Raw genomic sequence first — 27977 nt, 5'->3', positions numbered from 1 at the left:
TTCTGCTGGCTACACCTGTTTAATTAGTGTACGGAGAACCTTAACAGGGAGTGTGGCGCTTGTTAAAATGTTTTACATTTCAGACCTGGTCATTCCGCATGCTTATGAAGTATCAGGGTAGAACTGTATTTAAGTGCTGAAACATTACCCACCTGCACAATGTCTGCGTGAAATCTGCCAGAAAAGTAAAAAAAAAGAAAAAAGAAAAAAAGAAACAGCACATTTGATCAGCTCATCCTACATGTGCAACAGGGATTACGTGGAACGTATGAGGAGACAGACACCTTCATGAGTTCTGAGTACAGGAGACCCTGCACAAAGGCCATGGGGACGAAAGGCTCAAAAATGATTGGCTGGTCAATATAATGCTATTGGTATTAAGCATAATATTAGTATTAACCTAAGCAATCTTATTGTACAGGCGTGAAATACATTTTATGTTATTCGATGGAATTGGGAAAAATCACATTTATTCACAAATTCCACAATTATTTCTAAAACAAAATTATTGTCCCCACCCTTCTCGCCAGAATGATAACAGGGAACACAGAGCCTGTAAAATTCTCTGATTATGCACATACCACCCCCCCCCCACCCCCACAGAAACCTTCCTAATATCACCCCCCTTCCTTGATATCCTATGCTCTGTGTTCATAGCCCTGACTACAGGTTACCTTAAAGAAAAGGAATGTGAGATGACTATTGGCATATTTATACCTGCTTGGTACGTTCTCTGAAGGTCTTAACTCACTCTGCTCCTTAAACCTCAGCATTGATGAGACAAGACCTTAATGTCTTATTTTCATGTTATGTGAAATGTGAAAAGGTACCCCATTTTTAAATGAGATCGTTTGTACCGTATTCCTTTAGTCAAATTTCTGCAGAGTACTTAAGTAGATAGTTATTCTATAAGTACACGCTGTAGGAGAGCAGATCTACACCAGAAGCATACAGACAGACAACTGGATGGGACATCATTCAGGTTCCACACATCGCTACATGAAAACGCCCTGGATATATTTCCTGTGCTTCATGTGTACCCAGAGTACACACCATCTCTTTATGCAAAACAAGTTAAATACTATCAATGTGGCCAAAATATTATTTACTATTTATTATTACTTTTCTTACAATACATACAGGCTTCCTGTCATTTTGTGCCCCTACTAAAAACAGCAAAAGTGAACACGAGCAGAGGGAGTTTTTCATTTAAAAATAAAATCACAGTGGGAGAGGGTTGGTTTCAGGCAGGTCATTTCCATGTGATGCAGATTCTTTAATTACCGAGACTCAGAAAGGGTGGATGATGCATCTACAAAGGGGGGGGGGGAAAGTGTGCCATAGCAAGATTAGAAGGTCTCTTCTTCCACTTCCTGTTTGGGCCTCCCAGGACCCAGGAAGCAGTTCAGAGCTTTCCACAAGAGGGTAGGGTCACTGCAATGGTGCCAGCTCTCCCAGTGGTTCAGCAATTCCTCCTTCGTACTGAGGAGGGCGCTGCAGAGCACACAGTTAAAGGCAGAACCTGCCCTCAGTGACACGTCCTTGGCAACCTCAGTGTGCCCCGAGGCAGGGTCCTGGCTGCCATCAGTGAATATGTCAGCCCCGTCTGGCTGCCCTCGGTGGTGGGAGGATATGTCGCACGTGACTTTCGAGAAGGAGAGCAGCTCATCCTCCTCTTCCTCCTCATCCTCCACTTTAAAACTGTTCCCGGTTGCCAGGTTCTTCCTCTCGTTGAGCTCCCTCCAGTAGTGCGCGGCGTGCCTCACCAGCTCGTCCTCGGCCTGTCGGCACCCCCGCCGGGCCCCTTCCAGCGGACGGAGCGGGACATTCTCCTGGTGCACGTGCAGCAGGTGTAGCCGCATGTCGGCGAACGTAGGTGTGGTGGCCTGGCAACGTGCACATTTGATCTGCAGCTCTACAGGGTCCTCTTGCTCATGGCCTTGCTCTTCAGTAGAGTCCGGAGACATCATGCTGGAATGACAGAAGACCATGCCATAATGCACAAATCTGGGGTACAACATCAACAATTCACTAATAAGTAATTGGAATTACCACTTAATGAAATATAAAACTTTTCTACAAGGACTAAAGACCTATGAAATGAAGAATGCAATCAATAAATATTTCCTCAGAGTATGAAGGTTGAAAAAGATAGATTACCCCTCGACTGGGATGTCATCCTCATGCTGGCTAATTGAGGGCTCCACGGTGAGGATGACTTTATGAACCTCCCGCAAATGGCTGAAGTAAACACCCACGTAGCCAAAGGCCTTCTCGCAGAACTGACAGAGCAAGGTATTTCTGGGCCGGCTCTCAGCGTGGTGGTGCAGCTTCGCCTGAGTGTTGAGGCTGCCAGAGTGGCTCTTTCGACAGGCAGGGTTGCCGTGTTGCCTGCCGTTGGTGTGAATCCTCATGTGTCCCTGAAGGTGGTTCCTGAAGCGGAAGCAGCGGCCACAAACCGGGCAACGGTGAGGAAACCGGCTCCCCAAGTTGACGTGGGCACTTACCACAGCTCGCTGGGGACCGTGCTTGACAGAGGTGTGACCTGACTGCTGAAAGTCCAACGTCCTGTTTGAGGGCTTCTCGCTGAGGACAAACTCCTGTCCCAGATGCTGGGGTGCAGGAACGGATGAGACAGCCACCAGCTGTGGAGGCACCTCCCACATCAGCAGTGGCTTTGGCATTATGCTGCGGTACTTCTTGGAAATATTAGCAATTTTTTCATTTTGACTTGCTGGTGTTGGTTTCTCTGGAACCCTTCGCCGGGAAAACGACAACGACCTCTTCTTCCTGGCCTCGAAAGTCATGTCCTCAAAGGCCTTTCTCTTTTTTGCCCTCTTCTTCAGCAATGTACAGGGCCCCATACTCTGAAAATCGGTATCCTGCATTCGCATGCTGTTAAGAGTCGATTTTTGACGCGTTTCTTGAGTAGCAGTGGACGCTGTTGTGGCGATTGGCAAAGTATTCACAAGGCACGGCTGAGGCTCTGGACATTTAGGCTGCAGTTTAGCCACAGTTGAGTCCACACCTTTCTTTCTTGGGTAGGGAAGTATCGGCAGCTTCCCCTTGGGAGGTGAAGGGACGAAGCGGACCGCTTTACTGAAGACTGTTGGAGAGAGAATGGTGGTGGTGACCCTAGCAGCTGGGGGTAGAGTCAGCTCAGTCAGACATTGCTTGTTTGGGGACCCATCCTCTGGTTTGATTGAAGAGTTGTTTCCACTCATCGCCGGTACAGGGATAGGTGGACTAGGTGCACCAGATGCCTGGATGTTGGCCTTTGCTGTGTCTACGGCATCTTTGCCAGTCTCAGTTCCTGGCCCAAGATTCTCTGTCAGCAAGGCTGTGGACACGATATCAGGAGATCTCAACGGGACAGGTTCCAGTCGCTCTAAAGTCGAGCAGGCATCTACGTGGTCCTTGGGTCGGACTTGTGCCGGACCTCGCGTCTGCTGAGCCACCTTGCTAGAACTCACTTGGACTTCTTGAAGCTTGGCTTTTTCCGGTGTGCCTTTTATCCTTGTGGGCCGGTACCTGGGAATGGGTAGCTTCATGTTTCTGTCAGCTGAAGTGTCCCTCTGAACGATCTGTGGCTGAGATGGGGACTGAGAGGACACCGATGTAGGCAGGGCCACCAGGGAGTAGGTCCCTTCCTGCCCAGCCACTTGCATCAGAGCATAGTTCTGGGCGGGGACGACAATAGATCTGGGACTGACTGGTGTGGTGGCCTCAGGCAGAGTGGAGGGACCCCGGCAGGGCAGGACAGCGGGGCCAGGACCTGCCATGGGTGCTTTAGGAGCGATATTTCGGAACTGGAGACTCTTCGTTGACCTTGGATCATCTGCCAAAACAACAATGCTTGTTTATGTATAAGAAATGCCCCTAAAGACCCGGCGATTGGGCTGACTTTCATCTGCCACTAGAGCTTAAATTACTTTAAACACGATTGAGGCGAAGCATGTAAAAATGGAGAAAAAAAAAAGAATTCGAGATATTGATCAGATTTAAAGCTGATATTAAAAATGTAAAATTTAACTTTAAATACTTCTAACACCATGCAGTGTGCAGCCATCTGTATCCAATTTAGTATCCAACTAGTGACGTTATTTCACCGTTTCACCTTTGAACCCAGTAGACTGGACCGATTGTATCAGAAACAAGTGTGATTAGTTTTTGAGATTTGAATTTTATTACGAGTTTATCTAAGGAATTTTTTGTTTTTCCTCCTTTCGAAGCTGCAAAGTGTGATGCAATCTGCCTAAATGGATGGGACCTCAATGACTGATTGGACAAGAAGATAATGAGGAAAGAAAAACAACTGCACAAGCTGAATAGTACCCATTCAAATCCTAAAGTTCCAAAATGCCCTTGTGCCTGAAGTCTCACGTCACTGATACCTGACAAGATAAATGATGGAATTCCAAATGTTGGTTCCATACTTGGAACATGTGTATCCTAGCATATCCTAGCATATCCTAGCATATCCTATCTGGCCTTTTCCTTGTGCATGCCTGGGCAGAATTAATTTCGCTATCCGTCATCCCTGGGTGATATGGCATTGATGGATGGTGAGACATCCTGAACTGAAATAAGCATCAAGAGATAGCAGTTTCTCTCAACAAGGTCCACTGTCCATATGAGACCCTTGTGTAAGAAGCAAAGTTGTGGTCAGATACAGCTCCCTTTACATGGCTGCCCATCTCCCATGACACATCATATAAGTCCACATTCTTCGCCTCTCTCTGCTCACAACTGTTGCTGATTTTATGCAATTATGATGACCAGGAGTCAAGTCTCTGGATTTTTAAGAAAACACTTCGATGAGGTGTTTACTGACAGTAGGCAGGCTGCCTGGATCACCCCAACAGACCAGCTTAACAGGACGAACCACCCCAGGAGACAGTGGACTATGATACCAATTGCTTATTCTTATCAAGTTATATATAGTACCCAGTAATGGCTTAAAACAGGGGTGGCCAATCTTATCCGCAAAGGGCCGCTGTGTATGCGGATTTTCACTGCAGCTCCCTAATTAGATTACTAATTAGAGGACTGATTGGCTGAAGAGTCCTCACACCTGGGTTTGAACAGCTTACCTAAACGTTATCCCAAAAACCTGCATACACACTGGCTCTTTGAGGATATGACAGGCCACCCCTGACTTAAATGAACAAAAACAAATCTTGGTAGAACAAAGTCTGAAGATGAGCTGTGGGACCTTCTTGCTAGTGAAGGACTGTAGCAGTTTCCATAATATATTGAGGCTGAAGTTCAGAACGCTCTGAGAAGTCATTTTTACAATGAAGGACGAACCTGCCATTTACATAACTACTCAATGACAGCTGCTTTCCCCTTTCCTTGTTCTGCCCTTTCAGCGTGTATTTCGAAATCCTTTTCAGCTGTATCTTTGCAGGCTGATCCTGCTATGCAGCTAAGGTTATGCGAAACGTGCTTAAGTAAACCTTTCAGACAGCCATCTCAACAGGTCAGCCAGGACTTTCCACTGCTCTATTCATAACTACCAGTACCTCCCGCTTGGGTTAGTGGCCCTCTCTGGCCCTTCCCACCCCTGACTTTAAGCCTTCTGGATGGTAGTACATTAAAACATTGAAAATTCCCTATACGAGTCTCTCAAGTCATTGTAAGCATCGGTGCCAGTCAAACCCTGTGCCACCCTACAGAAACTTCACTACTGGCATCACCCCCCCCCATCCCTGGCAAACTTCACTGCCCAATTTCACTTGGCCTTGCTAAGTCAGCGCCCCCTTAGAGAATGGTGCCCTAGGCGGCCCCGCCTATAGGACTGACTGGCCCTGGTGACCATGTAGGTTCCACCTATAACATATGGAACACTGACGCCATGCTGTGTGTATATAAACTTCTGCTAATGCTATGCCCCCATTTCACTCTGGGTCTGTTCACCGGTCTCTCAGTTAGGGACCGTCTCTCAATTCCTGAGGGGAGAAATGCAAACTAAGCTCCCCCCAGTCTCTGGTGATATCTCTTACTTTGCACTTGTGATTTCAAGGTGTTCTGATTCATCTTCTGCTCTTGGCTTTTCATTGCTGGGCCGCGTCCCCCTCCCCCTGTCACAGCAGGTTCCCTGTAAAGAACAAGGAGAACAGGAATGTGAGAACGTTAGTTCCATCTGCTCCATGTTCGAGGCCCAGTTCAGAAACCGCAAGTAAAAAGCACCTGACTGCTACATAAGCAGTGATCCTACGATTTTAATTTAACGGTAAAAGGGCCGTTCTTTACCACTGTAGGCTAGTGGGAAATGTGCGGTATTCTCCACCTTAGAAATATTTCTATTTTGGCGGGGGAAAAAAAAAAAATTAACAACAACAAAATATTAAAAATAATAATCAAAAAGTCCTCAATAAAAAATAATTTAAAAATAAATATTATTCGCTATGGTGATCAGATAATCCAGGGAGAACGACTTAAGATGTCACAAACTACTTAAAACCTGAAGGGATCCTGTGCTTGGCTAAATAGTCCAGTTCTTCTTGTGCTTTGACTCACTTACTTCCTTGATTGAGAGACTCATCCAGCTGTTTCACAATAACATTAGTGACACACGCATGATTGTAGGAGACTGACCAATCAGCACACAGCAAGTGCTGAAGTGAAATCTGGGACCTTTTAATTGAAATGGTAGTTTATAAATCCTATCCTAGCTCAAAAAGTGTCCTCCCTGACATGGATGATCTGATCAACCCGAGTTATTACATTTTGACGGTGTTTCAAAGATCTCAGGAAGACAAAGTCACAAAGTGGAAAAAGGCTTATACCTAATTTATTCCAATGAACCAACAGAAACATGACCATAAAGAAAACATGTCATGTTCCCCAGGGTACTTTGGATGTGGAGGCAGTGCTCAGAGAAGCTGCTCTGGGGTCAACACCATCCCCCCCCCCTCCCCTCCCCCCATTGCTACTGTAGATGTACTTTGGTTCCAGTTCCACCTACACCACAAATACCCAATAGGCATCCCATCTGTGTGCACAGCCTGATCAGCAGGACAGATGGCTCTGAGCAAGCACAGTCATCACAGCTCGTCTGGACTCCAAATTCACCCTGAACTTCTAATGAAAACATCAGGGGAGAGATCATTCCCCGTTGGAGCCTCGCACACACATCAGCTTAATTTCAGATAAAAAAAATAAAAAATGCGGTTGTTGTTCATCTTCCCCATGATTCCGGCAGAGAGGAGAAAAGCAGATAAAGGAAAGCCCACTCCAGCGAAAAGAGGATTCTGTTTCGGATTAATTCCCGAAGCGCAGGACAGGTCTCAGCTGGGAGGAGACTATGCAGAATGAAATTCTGTGTGTACTTGGGTGTGTTCTGGAAGAGGGAGGAATGTATGGTCTGTGAACTGGGAGCTGGTGATGACGTGCTGGGGGCGGTTAATACTTGTGGTCGGCGATGTGTGTCTAAATTATTACTAGTCCTAAGGCCAGCTTGACTGACGCTAAAAGCCGGCAGCGGTTACAGTGCATTAAGCTAAAATGCCAACCTTAGCGAAGCAGCTTAGCCTTCTCGCTAACGGCGATGGCTTCTGACTCACTGCGACCGTCACGAGGCCACGTAAGACCGCGCTAGGTGCCATCAGGATGAGCAGAAGTGGGAAGGGAGGTGGAAAAAGTGATAGTCGCAGCGACTGTGTCACTTAAATGTCCTCATTAAGATGCATTTTAAACATTTAAAACAAGACAGGCACAGGCAGTATGGATTTTTCTGAAATGGGAAAAAGGAATCGCGATTGGGTCCTGAGGTATTCTGTCCTCTAATATGGCCCCTCCCTCAACCTACCTCTTCTAAATATGTGGGGGGGGGGGTAGCTTCTTTATAGCTGCCCAGGTTTACCAGTTGAAACGGAGCATTGGAGCCTGGAGGATGAAAAGACTCTTTACCCGACCAAATAGACAAACGATGAAGACCACAACAGCAAGTAACCAAAGAGACGGGACCTGCTGCCTGTAAGAGGAGGAGGCTGGCTGAGACACGAGGACCGCACTGGCTGAGACACGAGGACCGCACTGGCTGAGACACGAGGACCGCACTGGCTGGGACACGAGGACCGCACTGGCTGGGACACGAGGACCGCACTGGCTGAGACACGAGGACCGCACTGGCTGGGACACGAGGACCGCACTGGCTGAGACACGAGGACCGCACTGGCTGAGACACGAGGACCGCACTGGCTGAGACACGAGGACCGCACTGGCCTTGTGCTGGAAAATGCGGCTTACATCTTATAAGTGACATTTCTGAAATTCAGAAATCGTGCCAGAGAAAACCCAAAACAGCCCCCGTACCTTTCAGGGGAAATTTCTCTCTACGAGATGAAGCGTTATTAATGTCGGCTTTATTAATTCCTTTTTTTTTTTTTTTAAACTTTGGACAGTCTGCAGAATCCTCACAGCATGGAATCGCCTCAGCCACCGACCACTGAACAGGAAGCATGCCAGAGCCGTTTTCTTCTTTAGTCGCCACCCCCCCCTTTGTGTTTTTTGACTCCACTTGCTGCTCACACACCAGCATCCCATTCTCAGCCAGGGTCCCAAGCAGAGACTCGGGGCTTGAAGTTGGGGCGGCCAGTGCAGCAACTGCGCCGACCGCGACCTGTTGCCCGGAGGGCATCCTGTCAGCCCGGCCTTCACCCGAAACAGACTCACGCAGAAAAACTGCTTCCTAGTGATTCAACAAGGGAAATACTGCACCACCACTATTTATTTATCAACCCAATAACATAGATCCATTTTGAGTAATGAAACATAATGGTCATGGATGGTATTCAGGAAGAAGCTTAAGCAAGAGTCCAACTTTAATATTATTCTCTGACATGCTCTGAGTAGGGAGGCAAGTGAAATGAGAGAATATTGCATCGTATCTCCTAACTACTTATCCAGTTGAGGGTCTTGGAAGGGAGTCTTGGAGCCTTTCCCAGGCAGCACCGGACAGGGGAAACACCATGAATTGGATGCTAGTCCATCACAGGCCACACACACACACAACAGAGCAACAATCACGCACTACGGGCCTATTCTCCTCCCTGTGCACTTGGAGGTAGGGTGTAGCTCAGTTGCTCAGGGTGCTGCGCCAATAACCAGAAGGTTGCCAATTCAAATCCCAGGGTTTGCGGAATAATTTCACCTTCGGGCCCTTGAGTGAGGCCCTTAATCCACTCCCCCCCCCCAATTGCTCCAGGGATTCTGCTTTCTCAAAAATGTCTGTCACTTTGCATAAAGCATCTGCTAGATAAACAAAAGTAAACAAAGGTGAGGGTCCCAACCCTAAAAGCACTGAAGCTGCAAAGCATCGACAGAGTCAGAGTATAAAACATTCACAACTTGCCCCTTGGTAGGCTTTAAGCTGCCAGCCCCGTCTCATATGACCAAGGGGTTTTCTGGGAATAACTGACATACTTTTGACATTGTTCCCTGAAGTGAAGGGTTCTTCTGCTAACCACGTGGCATTTATTTTCCTCTGTGGTTTTCCTCCTCGAAAAGGCTTTGAGTGGGGTAGGTATGAACTGGCACAGCTAGTGGGTTTGGGGTTTCATTGCGTTTCATTTTCATTCATGTAGCGGAGACCTCACCCAACACAGCAAACACAGCACAGCAAACACAGCAAACTCCCTCTTCAAGTCCTGCTTTCATTCATCAACAGAACAAAGCATCTGAATAATATTCCTTTCATTGACAGTACGTTTTAAAGTGCTGGTTTTAGCTGCAATAACAAAAACAATAACACTCTTTTTTTCCACATCGTGCCAAGGAACTCCAGCAGAAAGGAGAGCGAAGAGGACATTTTGGAAAAGGAGTGATTTGGCAACTTCTCCTCATTCTCAGCTCGTCACACCTCCCACCTGATGGAGGCGCCGCTGTTCACATGTGCGCAGCACAGTGTTCCTACAGAGCAGACGCTCCAAAGGCATTAATTAGCTGCATGGCCGCCTATCCGTTTATATAACGCGCCTTCATGATACCACGCTGCGATGCAGTGAGAGACTCGCAAACAGGCCGTCGGTGTAAAATGAGCCTGTAATCAGAGTGTCTCCATGCACGGCTGCAGCTGCCCTTTGCAAACTTCAAGAAGTGGCCAGCATTGTTTATATATCACATACAGTTTAAATGGCTTCATTTACCTAGCTGATAAATATCTGATTTACATTTTGCGCTGGCATTTTCATGTTCTCCCTGAATTTGCGGGGACCCTCTCCACGTACTACAGTGTCCTCTGACAGTCCAAAATGTTTTAGGTCAGTGTTTCCCAACCCGGTCCTCCAGGACCCCTGGGCCAGTTCACATTTTCGCTCCCTCCCAGCTCCCGGTGGGAGCAAAAATGTGGATTTTCTGGGGATCCCCGAGGACCGGGTTGGGAAACACTGCTTTAGGAGAACTGGCATTTCGAAATTGTCCATGTGACGGAACAGCATCCCGCCCAGGGTGTTTCCTGCCTTGCTGGGATAGGCTCCAGGTTCACCGTGTCCCTGTACTGGATAAGCAATTATGGAAGATGGATGGATAGACAGATGGATGGGCAGACTTTCCAAAGAGGACAACAGTGATTCCCCCAGAAAGGATTTAAACCTTTAGCCTCGATGTTTTAGCAACCATCAATGACAAGAACTGCAACATTGAATTAACTAATCAACAGTAACAGAGTAGCATACTTAGTCTTTTTGAATTATTTGAGATCACACCACTGGAGAATTCTCAAAGAAACTGCAAAAAAGAAACACAGAAATCTATTGGGCAACCACATTAAATATTCTATTACTGTGTCTGGCAGAGAATGTAATTCAGCAACACGGGGGACGTTTTTCACAGCTTGGTTCAGCTATGTTTTTCTTATTATGAAATATGTCAACTTGGCCTTCCAAACCTTCATATTAATATTCTCTGAAATTTAATACTTCATATGCATTTTTAGTTCCTGCTCCTTCCCAGGCTTTCAGATGCTTGCGTTTAAGACTTTAGTGTCTGGTTATAGTTGCCAGGAGTTGAGTGACATTTCCCTTTCTTTGCTTTAATCAGGAGTCAAGTGTATTTGAGGCCCAGCCATGCCTATCTTTTCACACTCCCACAATTCCCTTCCCTGAGCTCCCATTGGGTGAGCCATGGCCCGGACATGAGTCCCGATTGGCTTGTGCTGTGCCAGATTTGCATAGAGAGAGTGACAGATCAGCAAATCCCATATGCTCACTGATAAATAAGGAACAGACTGGCTGCATTACTTGCCGAAGGGGTCTTCATGGGGCAAAAATGTGCAAAGGATTAAGAAAATCCTCAAGTTTTTGGAACTGTCAGACAGCCCAACCACACTTATCAAATTCTAGTCTAACAGCATAGGTCCCACAATCCTTACTTTTATTTAAATAAACAAAGTGGCCACCTCCACTCTGATCCCTCCTGTGTCTCTTCGCCCAGCTCCAGCTACGCCTGTCGATACTCCATCACGCCCTTGAAATCCACCCGGGTTCCGCCCAATTGGGCGATGAAAAGGATTTTTAATTAGCAAACTGCTGATTGGCTGTTTGAAAGGGGGTGGGGAAAGGCATTAGCTTATTTAGGAGAAGAAGAAGATATATGCTGCCAAGCTGTCATCACCTCGGCCTTAAGGAGTACGAGATCTCCAGGTTTAAATCTGAGGCTCCATACCTAATAATAACAAACATGACTCAATGAAAATCCATGAGGCCTTAGTCAGAGTCAAGTCCAATGCAATAAACAAAATACAACTCTTATTTGAACGCATTTGTACGGACAAAATAATAGGAACTCTGCATGATAAAGTACTCTATCCATAGAGCAACCGAATCAGTTGCACATTGAGGTACAAAAAAGCGCCATGATAATCTGAACGGTAATTAGCAGTTATGAAAGAGGTCTGATAATCCACATTCTGATTTGTGAGTTTCCCAAAAAAAAAAAAAAAAAAGTGAGGCAAGTCCAGAAGAGGTCAATCACGAAAGATGGTAAGTTATTTACTGTCAATGGAAACAGTTTCAAAAAGCATAATAGCATACAGTGTATCAAACGTGCATGGTGATAAAGAGGGCTAAAGTCAAAGGGATAGATGGACAACTAAAACTTATGGTAAGGCTGTCAGAAACTACTTGCCTCCCAGACCAATGTAAGAACACTAAAAACTTGGTGTAACAAGCACAAAACTTGGACTTCTGGCCAGTGAAAATGTTATATGATCTTTTTAGTCATCTTTCACCTTCCTGCTCACAGTTTACGTACAGAGGTACCTTTAACCTTCAGTGTTGACCAGTATGGGCAGCCAACGATGGATCCAATGACTACCCTGCCTGGTCAAATAGGAGCGAAGGAATATGATGTCACTTTAAAGGGCCAGATGCACTCTATGGTGCACAAACTGTTCCATCAGTATATTGGAAAATTGTAACTCCCAATACACACTTCCAAGCACATCGATTTCATGAAGTCAAACGCCTCCCGCAGCCTCCCAGATCTAAACATTAGTGCACCTTCATGGGACGTGGTGGTGTACAGAGTGAAAAACAGATCTCCACTACTACAGACTGGAAGCCCAGTATCGCGGCACACACACACACACTTCAGGACTCATTTGGTAACATTCCAAGAGGAATCAAAGCTTCTTATCAGATCCTTGGTATCCATATATTGTTTGGCATTTCTGTCATTTTGTCCACCCCTGTGCATTAACATACTTCGCTTCTTCCCTTAACACTTGGTCTATTTCGATATGTACATCTGAACTTCTATAAGGTTCTCCTAGACTTTCTCTGGAAGACTATGCCAGTTGCACGACAAGAATACAGGAAGTTCAAAGAACCTTTATAACTTTCTGGCAAGTAGAATGTTTGCTTCTTTCAGGTTTTGCGGCACAAGGATTCTTCAGGGAACATCATGTTGAAATAAAAACCTTGTCTCTACAATGCAAGGGCCAACAGGGCTGTCGACAGCTCGTGTCCCAGTGCAATTGCGGGTATAAATATAGATGAGATTTCTAAAATAAAAATAAAAATATCTTAAATGCTCATTTAAAGCTTGGAATACTAGTGAACTCGATTTCAGGTCTTAAGACTAACAAGAACTAAACCACAAACACAAGCACAAACACTGCATATGTAAAGGGAAGACATAGCATGAAGTGTAAATGAACTCCAGCAAAGTAACACCAACACCACACCAACTCATAAGCTTAGCACCTAGTAAAGAAGCTCAGCTCCATGTACCGACTCCATGACACAAATGGAGGCATTACACTGCTCACACCTACAAAGTCAAACCCTTCTTATAATAACAATGCAATTGCCTCTCTTCAATCTTTTGTATTTTCTGAAACAAAATAAAGCCCATTTATCTAGAAGCCGGATAACTATGTTACAAATGTTTAGTACAGTAAAGGACACTATTCAGGAAAGGCCTTAAATATTAATTTCACCCCTGCTTTAGAGTTCTTGATTAGCAGCTGAGTGTTAGGACAGCTTAGATTAGCGCGGAAAACACGGAGGAAAAAAGAATGATAGACGGTTCGATAAATGCTTTACGGTGTTACCCTGCTGCCTGTTCCTGTAATGTCACACATGCATTTTGCTTGCCAAACATGCAAGATAAACACATTTTCTTTTTTGGGGGGTTTCAATAAAGTGGAAGCATAACCTGTAACAGACTAGTTACACTGAATATTAATAATTCACAGATGGAATTGCAGCTCTGGAAAAAAAGATTTAGAAAGCAGTTCATTTCTTTTTAAGAATCCACATTGTCAGATCCTGGTTTCCTGGTTCTGCTGGCAGAAGGCTACGCACTTTAAGGTAGGTTGCTTCCAGGCTCAACATTTCTAAGGCAGCAGTACACAAGAACAATGTGAATCAGGAGACACTGGGAAAGACCAAAAACCAGCCAGGGGGAGGGCAGAAGCGACTTTCTAATGCCAAAGATGACCTTCAACTTATCCAGCAGTGCCTCATGAACCGGAGGATGGCATCAAAGTGACCATCAAAAAGGATGGGAAAAATTAAGTCGTATGAAGTGCACTACTAGGGCAATTCATAATAGGCTGCAAGAAGCAGGACTGAAGTCCCATAAAGCAAGGAAGAAGCCCTTCATTAATGAGAGACAGGGAAGAACCAGGTTGGTGTTTGTAAAAAAAAAAAAAAAAAGGGGCATTTTACACAGACGCACACTCATAAATTGAAAAATGAGTGAAACTAAAAATTTTGCTGTGATATAATTTTTCCAGAGCTGTATATTACAATCACATTCAAGCCTCTATTTTCCCTCCCCCTGTCACCCTCTGTGGGATCAGCATTTTGTACTCATCTCCTGCTTAACTTCCTACATAATGCTCTTCGCTATGTCCAGCACTCCTTAGCCTCAGATACTTCTCAATGGACCAGGAAGGAGCCCCACACAGCGATCCGGCTAAACTAATAACCGAAATGTTCCAGCTTCAAGTCCCGTTAGTGAGAGTCCTACCGTTACACCCACTACCAAGCTTCCTAACCTAAACCCATCCCTAAACCCATCCAGTAAAACTTCGGACTGCGCGTGAGTAAGATGATCAAATGCTGCAAAGTGTCCACTTAGCAGGTAAATAATATAGCTGGTGTCGACCATGTGGCTGGTGAGCAGCTAGCGATGCCCATTATCACATTACTAACAGCAGGTGAGGCTGTGGGATCCCATCCCTGGAAGGCAGCAGGAGCAACTCTGGAGTATAGACATGGCCCCGTTCGCTTGTGCCAGGTCAGTAACAGAGGGACGCCATGCCCAGTTTACACAACTTGGCTCTTTGACGGAACACGTGTCCGACCTGGATACCAGGTTTTTATTAAAGGGTAATAAAGACTCAAAGGGTCATTTTTTCCAGCTCCCTCCACCTCACCCGCTCTCTATCCCGATTTGATGTTACACAAATATACCAGTAGGTATTTTTCACCATAAAGGGAGATCTGGTCCGGTGCCGGGGATCCGCCTCACTGCAGCCGCATACCAGCCGCCACCCTCATCCACACCAGCAGGCGCACACTTTCGGCTGGGTGATTTCTATTAGCTCGGTCTAGCCAATGACGCGCTGGCGAGCTGACGCTATCGGCAGCGTAATCTCATTTTACATGCAAATCCACATTGGCGCTCCAAACCCAAACGAATCCCGCTGAATGAGTCGGGGGGCGACGCCAAGACCAGGGGCGGCTGTCGCCGGGCACAAGTTCACATCTAGCGGACGGCACGCGAGAGCCAGCCCGAAACACGGCCGGTCCCAAATTGGCCGGCGTCCTCTTAAAACATTTTCTGGATTTGGTTTCCCTTGTCTGCAGCAGATAAGATTAGGAGTCATGTGCCGGGGGGCCTGAAAATAGCCATGGGGTTCAGAGCATATGTGGAGAGGCCGGCTGAACGTAGGGTCTGCTCTGCAACTCTACGGCGCATGGGAAGCAGCCGAGGGCGCATGACTGCGGAGTCGGGGTTGATCGCAGCAGACTCTACTCGGAACACTCAGCCAGACACGTGAACTTATCTCCTCAGCTTTGGCTCTACACAGCTTCTTTATCTCAGGCTCCACTGAACCTCGGAGTCCTTATCCTCTCAAACGCACTCAAACCCCAACATGTGGCCGCTTCTTTAGCACGACCGCTGTTCTCTAACATACAAACCCTAGTATCACCGCTCCCATCACTAATCTGAGTGAGGTCTTCGCTGCGAGAAATGCCACAAAAAAGGTGCATTACAGCTTTTTGTGCCAAAGCTGTACCAAGAGCTCCCTGGGCAGAACTAGGGGGAATCTTCTGGCAGGGAAATACAAACAAAGGTGGGTGATAATATCTTGCAGCTGTTCCCGATACCGAATTAACTTTAGCCAAATGAAAAGCTGTCAGCTCTATTTTAGATGGTAAGAAAATTACACCTCTTTCCACTTGTGTCTAGTATTAAACTACAATTAGTGTGCCAGTTCAATGGCACAAGCTGAAAGCAGCAGACTCCCGCCTGCGAATATTACCTCCCTGCTTTGTCCACTTGTGCACGACTCACATCACCCATTTACACATCAACAGCACTTTAGGTGAAATTATTGCAGCCGTGCTACATAAAGTAGGACAATATTTACACTGGCACAAATATATTTATAAAATAATTGCATCAGATAAGCATCTGAACAGACTGTAACCTTAGGAAAGCTTTGAAGGTTCAAAAGTGAACACTGGTTTTAAAAATAAACAAATCCAATGCCCGATTTCTACCTTATGCTTTTCATGCACTGGCTCGGTTTCACAACTCTGATTAATGCAGCGTATCAGATAAACACCAGCGATGATTCACAGCCAGAAAGGCCAAGTGAGTTTGACTGGCTCCTTTTGCGACGCTAACAGTATGGGCTGCACAGCACCGCCGGTGCCAGGACACCATCGGTCACTTATATGGCACCGAAACGATAGTCGCTCGCCAACCGTGAGCTCAAAGTTTTGTCTCCCGATTATGATTCTGTGTGCATCATGGTGAACTTCAGCAGGGCCTCTGACAACCATTCTTATGCGTTTAAAAAGAGACAAGCAAGGACACATCAACCAAGGAGAAACAGATGAGCCGGGTTGACTTCAAGTGTGGGCAAACAAATAGTAACGGGAATAAAGAGGAAATTTTTACTTGAAGGTGTTTATGTGGACGGTGGGGCATTAGTGGGAGAAAGTCCACTCGTAGACCCAAGTGGAGTAGCCAGAAGGTGTCTCCGACTTGCCAATGATCCACATTGAAGGGATCAAAGATCAAGCATTACTGGCAAATATCTCAAATCGGCCAGCACCAAAGGGACCCTGAGTTTACAGGTGATTCCAGGGAGACAGACACATGGCATGAAATTGGGTCCCCGGGGATCTTGGAATGGGAGGTGAAGCTTGCCGCTTTTCGTCTGTGATGAGCCATGCTGAAGATGTAGTCCCCCATCAGCCATGACTGAGGGTCAGCTTTTGATTGGTTTGATCCACAAAAGGATCACAGTAACAAGAGGACTTCAAGGTAGTCTACTGTGTCATTAGCTTGGAAGAGTAGGGCTGTAGTAGGCATGTTTGCAGGGAATCAGTGATGCTCAGAATCGTAACACGTTGACGTCTGTATGAGCTAGTTCATCCGCATTCAAATTTAGGCGCTCTCAGCACCTACCCTTGGGTTGAAGTACTTAACATGCATCCAGGTACATACTGGAACCAACAGGCTTCAAGTCCAGGGATTGTGCAATAAAGACGTCCTATAAGACCTGCCTTCAAGGTTAATGACCCTACTTGGCTTGACAGTTTGGAAAGAATCCTCTTAATTACTATGTTTATCTCAGCGTATACTGTGGCGGCCACTTTCCGAAAGCTTTGAAGCCCATCTGATGTTTAAAGTAAAAGATCACACATTCTATAAATACAAACCTAACTAACCTAGCTAGCTGTCATAAGTCAACAGCACCATCTTCTCCTGGCCAATTTCCAGCCTTGCCTATAATTAAACGAACGCCCAAATCATGTACCGTGAAGGACTGGCAATGCCGAAAAACAAATAAGGTGACATTTTGTTGATTAGGAGCGAAACTGCAGGGGTGTAGTAATTATTTAATTATTAGCTATTAGCATCCGCAGCTGTCCAGCAACACAGCTGTGCATGACAAAATGGAGCATATGGGTCTGAAGTCAAAGCTCCCAACAAAAATGGGAAAAGCTCAGCTAATCGCAAAGATGTCAAGGATGAGGGCATTGGTCCCAGAGTAGAAATTCTGGCAAAGATTCTTTCACAGGGGATAGATGTTTTATACTCCTGCCACTGCACATAAATACATAAAAATCATACAGGTCAATGAATGTTATGACATCCTGCCCTCTTGATTTATTGGTCTTCCAGATGTTGTTTGATTACACGGATGAATGCAAAGAAATGGTGGGGTGGAATCTTAAACCTCAGAGAAACAGGCGATCAGGACCGACCCTTTCAGAGAAGCTCACTGGGCTTGACTGACTAGTACAAGAACAGGGGTTCTCATTTGAGGCCTTTACCAGGCACAAGAAGCCTATTTATAACAATGAGGGCTAAAGTGGAGATCCATCACTCATTAACGTCAGTCCAGAGAGTCGAAACAATCTGTTCCAAAAGTCTATGCCTTAGCTAAGTACCTTTGGAAGCTTGAGTAAGGTCATGTGAAAAGGACAATCTGCCAGTGAAGAACATGGCATGTTTCACTTTGCGTGATTGTGGCTGCAGTGAAGATCATTTCACAATTTAACCAGTTTAGGAGAACACGTGTTGGTCTGCAACATCAACTGCAACAAAAACGGGAGTCTCGTATTTCCATGATCTGCTACAGAGGCTGTTGGTGATTAAGGCTTGGGGAATAATTAGTTCAAGCACCATGTGTCTAAATTTAGAATCAAGAGTTTGGCCGGTCTGTCAGTGCATCAGGCCCGAGGCCTGTTGTCATATTTGTCTGGACTCTACTTGAAACACAGATCACAGGCAGTGGAACTATAGCAAAGGAGGGCAACTAAAACGACATTTAGGGAGGGATTTACTCTGCTGAGCCACTGTCGTAATTGTTGAATTTCAAATCAAGAGAAATATAAATTGTTTCTCTTTCAGCTTTTGGGCATTCCTGCCAATTACTGCTGTAATGATGCATTCAGTTCTTATCTTTATGAAAACGCTACAACTATAGAGCTTTCCTACTTTGGTCAATCTGTTCATAACAAACACAGGCCGATCAGAATTATTTGCAGACAGCTAAAGCCCGCAGTACTGTAGCAAACCAGAGTGGCGGTAGAACGATGTACGGTCATTTTCCAGAGTATTCCGCACAAGGCCCAGCCCGACATGAACAGGGGTCCCGGAACGAACACATTACGAAAGTATGCGTTACCCTGAAAGCACTAAAGGAAACTGAGGGAGGGAGAAAGAGGGGTAGAGAGAGAGAGAGAGAGAGCGAGAGAGAGAGAAGCAAGTTCTACTCTGGGAACAAGAGCGAGATTTTTATCCTTAAAAAACAGGAGGTTCCGCCCACACGTTCACCTGGGACCATTCTTGGCTGAGGCAGGCAAGCCAGAAGGTTATAGGAGCCTGGGAATGTTTTAAAGTCAAAAAGGCAATCATAGTACAGCGAAAGCAGCGGGGGAACCAGGCAGGAAATGTGAAAAGTAACCCTTTCCTGTAGTGGGGGAACATGAAGGTGGCCGTTCCCATGGCGGCCTGGAAGTCCTAGGAGAAACGCACAGGTACATAAGAACATAAGAACTATACAAACGAGAGGAGGCCATTCGGCCCATCGAGCTCGCTTGGGGAGAACTTAACTAATAGCTCAGAGTTGTTAAAATCTAGGTCTGATTTTAAGGAACCCAAGGTATAGCCACGAGTAAAGAAAAATGAAATGCGTGTAGAGCAGCGTTTCCCAATCCGGTCCTCAGGGACCCACAGCCGGTCCACGTTTTTCCTCCCTCTGAGTTCCCTGTTCACATTTTTGCTCCCTACCGGGAGTAGGGAAGGGGCTACAAATGTGTGGGTCCCTGTGGACCGGATTGAGAAAGACTGGTGTAGAGGCATGCAGCTGTTACTCCTCCTGGACTCACAGGGCCAAACACCTGGGACACCCAGGACAGAATACAGAACGTACCAACGTCAGCCTGAGCGAGTTACAGGTCTGGAAGCAGGACATCAGACTGCATATGAGTGCCTTTCCATAAGAACAATTCAAGTGCGGGTAAGTATCCCATCTAGCCAACCAGTACTCTGCTTCAGGAATGAAAATCAATTCAAAATCCAAAATACTAACTGTCAGGCAAGAAGTCCAGCAAGACGTAAAGCAAATGTAGCAATATAGTTTATACAGATAAGCATACAAAGGGGATGCATAGAATATGTATTCAATGTTACTAATTAAAATAATCTGCATATGTATGTTTCTGTCTTAGACATATGCACTACAGAGCTCAAATATGTATCCTTCAGACATCAAAAGTGTGCATGAGAGTTTCGTTACGTTCTGTTCTTCAGAGAGCACAAATGGGGTTTCCACACAGTTTCAGAACCACAAGCCTGTTTCCATCAACAGATCGTTGGAGCAGAAAGAGCTTCAACCTCGCTTTTGTGATCACAATACATCAGCACGATGACCTGGGACAGGTGTAGCTTAGCCGGATCTCCAGAAAAAGCCACATGCGAAATAACTCCAAGTCACACTCCTTCTTAGAAAAGATTTCCATTTCCCTAATATAAACACAGTTGGACTTATCTGAAAATATCATTTTTTTTTTCTTCAAATTAAGTACGTCACTTTGAAACTAAACACCACAAACGGCAACATATTATCTTGAAAGCTATATCGTGAAGAAAAGGAATAAGAATAACCACGCCAAACTCTCGGCCAATCGCAGCTCTTCTGGAGTGGCCTTTTTTTCACGCGGAGCTGGAATGTCGAGGCGGACCAGCTGGACGGGGGCTGATGTGTGTCGAAGGCGAGGCTGATCGCGGTCCAGCCACCCAGCTGCATGCCATTACTCCATCCCTGACACGCAGGAAATGAACAATCATTTAGGACTGACAGCTACTCTCACAAACTTACTGTCTCCCCTTTAGAAATCCCCCCCCCCCCACATGTGGGATTATAGCATGTTAGCATTAAGCTACAGGCTTTCTTCACTACATTTGAAACTAGGATTTCCTTATTCTAAAAAAGAACCACTATGTGCGAAAGAATGAATTAAAAAATAAAAACGCATCATATACGGTCACGAGTTACGGATCCTGTGAAATGGACGGGCGTTGAGTGACTGTCTGGCTGTCCCACCTGTAAGCAATTACCCTACATTTGTGCTTCCTGCGAGCACAGTGACTGCATTTAGACCACACTTGGAAAGATGGAAGTCGCCCCTCAATGGTGCAACTCATTTTCACTCATTTCTAACACTATTAAAAAACAACATACAAACGTAATCTGTTTGGCTCTTAAACTGCTTAAGAAAGCATCAGGTTCTCGGGGGGTACAGTCAGTCTTCCGTTTTCCATGGGATCTAAGGGGCCGACCATAGATTGGGGAAGAAAAGAAAAAAAATCAACAAAAAAATCCAAGAAGTTCGAAATAGCAAAAATTGAATTTACCGCACACCGAGCACTAAACTGAATCCACGTGAATGAGAAAGAAAATGTTACACTGTTGCTGACGTGTACGGTGTAGTTCTTGTTATTATGCCCTAAACAATACAGTATAACCACTATTTTCACACAGCATTTACACTGTATTATTATCCAATATTATGCATTTACATTTTATGATATTACTGTACATTTCACCAAGGGACGACTCTATAAACTTGTCTGAATGTGACGGTACAGCTAATAGCTAACAACTGATCAGCTAGCTACGTAAGCTGTATGCTTGGACAGAGGATGGATTCTGAGTGCATTCAGCATATGGTTTAGCTCAAACTGGGTATAATCACAAACCGAGAGCCGTTATCTAGCACGACAAAGTCCTGAAGCAAAGTGATCAGGCAGGACGCAGAGTCCGTCCACGGATTCGTATCCCTAGGGCACCGCTCGACGGGACACATCTGGGCAAATGGTGAAACACACCTCATCTGAAGAGGCTTTTGTTCTCACGACGTCTAGAGAGTGGTCAAGTTTCGTAAATGGACGACAAGAGGGACAGGCGTTTCCGGGATGTTATGCAAGGTGGGCAGAGACACAGCGAGCTGCGGTCCGACTGCTGGGCCGCAAAGCCTACTTAAACCCGAGAAATACCGGCTGCAGCAATTACAGACAGAAAAAGCCCCAATTTCTGAATACTTCTGCACTTGAAAATGACATTTCAAGAGGGATTATAATAGCAGGCATGTTATGTCAAGCTGTACGCTATTAGCATTTCGGAGAATGTTACGAAAAATGCGCAAGGGACAGAACATACTAATAACCAACCGATTCCTTGTATCACATGGAATTTAAATAGCTTTTTAGTTCAGCGACGTTTGGTTCAGAAACAAAACCCTTTGTGAAAATCTTTTAGTGGGACTCAAATTGCAGATCCTTCCTTTTCAGAGGTCCAAAGCACCAGCAAGCTCTTCATAAGCTCTTCTGGCGTAAGCTAGCAGGAACATCTCAGACGAGAGCCAGAACTAGACAGGAGCTGCTTTCGGCCTGGAGAAAAACACTTAGCTGTAGGATCGCAGGGGGGCTCTGTGTGCCTCACCTGGAAACACATGTAGCTACAGTGTAGCTACAGCCATCATAGTCATAACTGCAGCTGAGTCCATTACAGTAGAAGTAGTAGCGATTGGTAAACTGGGACAATTTTTGGCATTTTTTCTCTCTCTCCCACTTAACCAATATTCACCGTATTGTTTTGTAAATAACTATGTACTTGTTTTGTGGTTTTTTTTGCCTGCTGTATATATTCCTTGCCCTTTTTACATTTGTAAATAACTATATACTTGTTTTGTGTTTTTTTTTTGCCTGCTGTATATATTCCTTGTCCTTTTCACATTTGTTTAACAGATTCTTTTGCCCAAAGCAATGAACAGCTGAGGATCAGAGTCTGAGAACTGGGTTTGAAGGCCTTGCTCAAGGGTCTATTACGGAAATTACCCAGCCCTAACCCACAAAGGCACATCATATACAGTACCAGTCAAAAGATTGTACACGCCAAGTTGCCTACAAAAGGCAGTGATAGTTAGTGATGCACTGATGAGGAAAATGCTGGCCAACACCGATAGCCGATTATTTTGAAAATAATCGTACCGATTTTCTGGGAGGATCTGCTTAAATAAGTTTAAAGGGATACCCCGCCCAAATAAATTAATAAATAAATAAATTACATTCCAAAAATATGAAAAAATTATTTCTTTTTTGATAAGAAAACACCAACTCTGGCAAACGACAGTCCCAGAGCACTATGTTTTATAACTGCATACATCTATATAAACATTTATAACAGATCAAGTGTGATAAACGTAATATCTTTCGATTTTGCACTGTCTGCTTTGAATTTTCCTTTGCTATCAAATGCTCGCCTTCCTGACGGACTCGCTTTATTCAGCAGTATTGCAGCCTTTTTTATTGGAACGGATTTGTTTTTCAGAAAATCTTCGTAGGTTTCATTTACTAGCCTTAAGGTTGAGCAATCAAATTTGTTGTGTTGAAATGTTAACTAGAAGATCCTCCTCATGAAATTGTGCATTTCTAATAGCGTTAAAATAACTCCACGCAACAGACATTTTTCTGGCTAATTAGTATGCAGGTGTGCAAAGTAATATAGGTCACCATTTTAGAGGGAATTATCTGAGGCAGAAATTGGCTCATTTTTACTACTGGTCAACGATCGATTGTTACTGTATTGGCCGATATAGATAGTTGGCCCATACAATTCACACATCTCTAGTGATAGTGTCACATCACTTGACCTGGCCACCTGACCTAAACCCAGTAGAGATGGCTTTGGAGGAGACTGACCAGCGAGAGAAGGAAAAGCGGCCAATGAGAGCTCAGAGTATATGAGGGACCTCCTTCAGGACGGCTGGAAGAGCATCCCAGGAGGCACCTCATGGACCTGGCATGGAGGAGAAAATAGGGGCAGCCGGTCCTTGGAGCAATTGGGGTTAAGGGCCTTGCTCAAGGGCCCAATGGTGGGATCACTCTGCCAACCCAGGGATTTGAACCGGCAACCTTCTGAGTCCCAAACCACAGAACTGCCAAACAATTTTTTTTTTTTTTTGGCTTAATACTTTTTTGGTCAGTACATAATTCTATATATGTTGCTTTATAGTTTTGATGTTTCCATAATTATTCCAAAATGCAGAAAATAGTACAAATAAACCTTTCTATGGGTGGGTGTGTCCAAACTTTTGACTGGCACTGCACGTAAACCTACTTTCCTAATAAGATGCCGTTTGTCCCATTCCAGTAAAAACGGGTCTGCTGAAGCTCTCATCGTATGCATTTGGAAAGTGCTAGAAACAACTTGGGAAGCAGAGCACCAGAGCAAGGTGTGAGAGAAAGACCTGAGAGAGACATTTTATCTTCAGTTTCAGTGCAGGAGGCCGAGGGAGTGAGTGTACTGCACCAACACTTAGATAAAACCAGCGCATTACGCTATTCAGCAGACCGAGAGCAATTAAATGCCTCACAAATTTTCTGTCATCTTTATTTACGGAGTTATAATGTTTCCATCTCATACTGACATTTCCAAAGTAACAGAAAATATGGAGAGTGTTTCGTGAACGGCATGATTTTTAATTTTACAAGCTGTGCCGCTATTAATTAAAAACTAGTTTATCGCATCTTTTGGAACGGGGTTGATTCTAGCATCAATTACTCTTAGTCTGGTAGACAAAACATTTAAAGAATTTTAAGCAGTACAAATTGGGCGAGTTACTCAAGCTTAAAATAACAACTGGTTGAGCAAAGGGACTGAAACTGAATGGGCAGAACTGATATGCATGAAAAAATAAAAAAGCATTCTTCATATAAACTCTTATACATCTGCTACAGCATATGAGAAATGCAAAAAGCTGTTTCAGGCACATTCATTGTATGCACACACACAAACAGACATGTATTTCACATACTATATATAGACACACAGAAACACACGTGTGCACGCATATATACACACACACATATATATTTCTATATTCACATATGTATACACACACACACACACACACACACACACACACACACACACACACACACACACACACACACACACACACGTGGCTCAGTGGGCTACGCCTGTGTACCTGTGATCAGAAGGTTGCAGGTTCAAACCCAGCCTCAGCATGTCTGTGGGTCCTTGAGCAATGCCCTTAACCCCCAGCTCCCTGGGCGCCCCAACAGGTGGCTGCCCTTCACAGACAGCTTACTCTACAAAGAGCAAGTTGGAGGACGCGTAAAGATTACTTATCCCCGTGGGGAAATTAAGTATCAATTATTATTACATGTGTGTGTATATATACACACATAAAAACATACACGTAATGTAATAAAAACCTGCTACTTTAACATTGTGGGGACCATTTTTCAGGTCCCCACAAAGATCTGTGAATGCAATCAAAAAAGTAAACATGCCAAAAGCCTCGTAATTTGATTGGTTACTTATGGTTAAGGTTAGGGCTGGGTAGGGCTTAAGGTCATCATGTTGGGATTAGAGTTTTCCCCATAGAAATGAATGGAGAGTCCCCACAAAGATATAATTACAAACGTGTGTGTGTGTGTGTGTGTGTGTGCGTGTGTGAGAAGACATCAAAAATGCATCTTAAGCTATGCATGTCCTAGGATAAAAGCAGGGACACTGCACGCGAATATAATGCTGTGTAAATGAACAAACGGCATGTTTAACACTAGAAGGCCTAACCCAGCTATTTAAGCCACAAGTCCCATTTCCTGTCCTGAGTGACCCAGCAGCCGGCCCAGCAGCAGCCGGCCCAGCGTGGCTTCCTGTTTATACTCTGTGTGGCTTCATCGTCAGCAGGCCAGCCCAGGTGACCTGTGACACAGACGCCACAAGCACATCAAAGCATCCTACAGCTTACGTCAGCGTTCCTCAAACCAGTCCTCCAGGAGCCCCAGAAGGTCCACAATTTCCTAGCAGTTGGGAGGAAGCAAAATCCTGGACCGTCTGGAGGTCCCCGAGCACTGGTTTGAGAAACACTGGCTTATATCGGTATCATATAGAGTGCCTCCTTCTTTGTCACACCATCTCACTTCCACTAGAGAGCATAATCCGACTCCACATATTTGCAAACTGTTTTTCTTATACAGTTTGCAATCTTTTCCCCTCCCCATGCAGAAGAAAATCTGCTGTAAGATGTACGAGCTTCTTGAATCTCCTTAATATCCATGCCTTCTGTGAAAAAAGACAATTGCAGGTTGCAATTACATATAGTATGGTTCCTCAGCATGTTTATTAAACCTGACTTGGTTTCTTTCATCTTCAAAGAGAACACCACTGTGTTCTTCCTCTCAGTGACCTCCCATTGATGTATGCAATTCATCATCTTTTGTATGGAATGACGTCATAATTCAATGTTTATCAAAAATCACCGTCAGCGAACCATTTTACGATGTACTAGCTTAGTGTATTCCTAAGAGTGTATATACTCGATGCGTGAAAGTGGGTATTGTGGGTGTATTTTCTGAGGGGGGGGGGGGGTGTCTATATGAGTCATTGTCCTTGTTTCCCACAACAAGCAGGTTAGAGGACCAATGACAGTCATGTAAAGATCATCCTACACATCCTGCCTCGAGCCCAGAACTGCTGCTCCCTCAGTCTCTCCCAGATACTTTTCACAGCTCCCAGCCCGCAAGGAAGTGCTTCCCATGCATTATTCAGAAACGGGATAGACTTCCTCCGCTGCCGCAGGGAAAGTGCAGACTGAAAACTTGGGTAAATGAGAGAAGGGTAAATGAGCTTTGCTTCAAACACAATAGCATAAATAATAACTGTCAAGGCTGTTAAAAGAACAGAATAAGGACATTTATGTAGCAATTTGACTCTTAAAAGTTCACCCTAGATATACCTAGATTCTAATATCTGCAGTTTAATAGAAACTTTTGTTATAACATTGCCTTTCCTCCTTTTGTGTCACACTAAGATAATAATTATAAACCACAAAGCAGACTTATGTATGGCCATCTACTGCTGAGGTCTTGGGAACCAGGCACGTAACATGTCGTCACACTTCAGTGGGTTAAGAGAACCTCAGTTTCTGTGCACGTTATAACTCATTTATCCTGAAGCCCATAAAGGTCAAATCCTTACAGTCATTTCAGAAAAAAAAGATGCACCTTGAAGAACAGCTAAGGTTTCCACAAAAATGACTCGTCTGGATGCACAAAACATTTGCCTAACAAAACATATTCCGACATTTGCAGGGCTATAACAGAAAATCCACGGCCTAGTGGAACTACAAAATTTGGATCAACTTTGCAAAACCATTCATTTAGAAACCAGCTAGTACTCTTCAATCTTAAAAAACCATTCATGGCATGATCAATCATATAGAAACAAATAATATCCATATGTCAACAAAACAAGAAAATCACAAAAATACCGCATAGCTCAAAACTGATCAAGAATGCCGAATACTAACAAGGACAACCGGTTTAACTAAAAATAAAAGCGTTAATTGTTTAAACGCCCGGAGATCACCGTGCTGAGAGTTTCAATCACGCAGAATTCTCTTCCGCTTTAGTTTTAATGGTGCATTTCATATGAAAAATACACACGTGTATACCGTTATTTTGTAATCCGGTTTAAGGTTGTGCAGGTGTTATACTATGTGCACAATCGTTTATATATAACGCACATAAGGATTATTTACATATAGTCATAATCATATGACGATCGTAAGACTTGATTCGTTGAAATGTACAAGGGTGGCAAATAATGTTTTCGATGATTGATGCAGGCGTTTCTATTTAGCTGTGAAAAAGCCCGATATGTAACGCCTGCTCTTTTCTATGCGTTTCGTGCTTCGGAATGCACGGCTGGGCGATATCAGCGTGTGATGACTGTGTCTGTCTGTTTGAGTCGAGTCACTGTTATTGTGCAACGTTTAAGTGTAGATCGTCCGAGTGTTTCCTCAGTTCATCGGTTGTTTGTGTTTTTGCTCCTTGCACAAGAAGGCCGGAGCCTAAACACTCCTATTCAGCCGAATCAACAATGAAAATATAGCCGATATTACAGCTGATTTTTTTTTTTACTTTGCAACAAAGCAGGTCCTCGTCAGACATGTTAAAATGTGCAATTCTCACCTTTTCTGTTTTTCATCTGTGTAGTATATCCTTGCTATAATTAATTCTCATTTTGCATTGCATCGCAGGACAGCTGTTTCACTACAGCCATGTTGGGTAATTGCTACTTCTCACAAAATACGGGGTGATAATCATTAACAGACTACTCAGTTGATCATTCCCTCATACTTAAGACTTTATGAAGCATTTCCATTGAATGTATACAA

At 44.6% G+C, this 27977-nt stretch overlaps 1 protein-coding gene across 2 annotated transcripts; it reads right to left on the bottom strand.

Moving 5' to 3' along the window:
* LOC111840246 (zinc finger protein 438-like) lies at positions 1-27977 on the bottom strand. Of its 2 annotated transcripts, XM_023804884.2 has the most exons (4): positions 27772-27974; positions 6006-6100; positions 2161-3838; positions 1-1971 (listed from the first exon to the last, which is right to left on the bottom strand). In XM_023804884.2, exons 2-4 carry the CDS (start codon positions 6058-6060, stop codon positions 1350-1352), a joined length of 2355 nt encoding a protein of 784 aa, XP_023660652.2. In that variant the 5' UTR covers positions 6061-6100; positions 27772-27974; the 3' UTR covers positions 1-1349. The 2 variants fall into 2 exon arrangements, with proteins under 2 accessions (XP_023660652.2, XP_023660653.2); XM_023804885.2 differs by lacking the exon at positions 6006-6100 and having other exon boundaries at positions 27772-27977.

This window comes from Paramormyrops kingsleyae, chromosome 4, assembly GCF_048594095.1.
Source record: "Paramormyrops kingsleyae isolate MSU_618 chromosome 4, PKINGS_0.4, whole genome shotgun sequence".
NCBI lineage: Eukaryota > Metazoa > Chordata > Actinopteri > Osteoglossiformes > Mormyridae > Paramormyrops > Paramormyrops kingsleyae.
The sequence above is the reverse complement of the archived record's forward strand: the minus strand, read 5'-3'. Positions and strand labels throughout refer to the sequence as shown.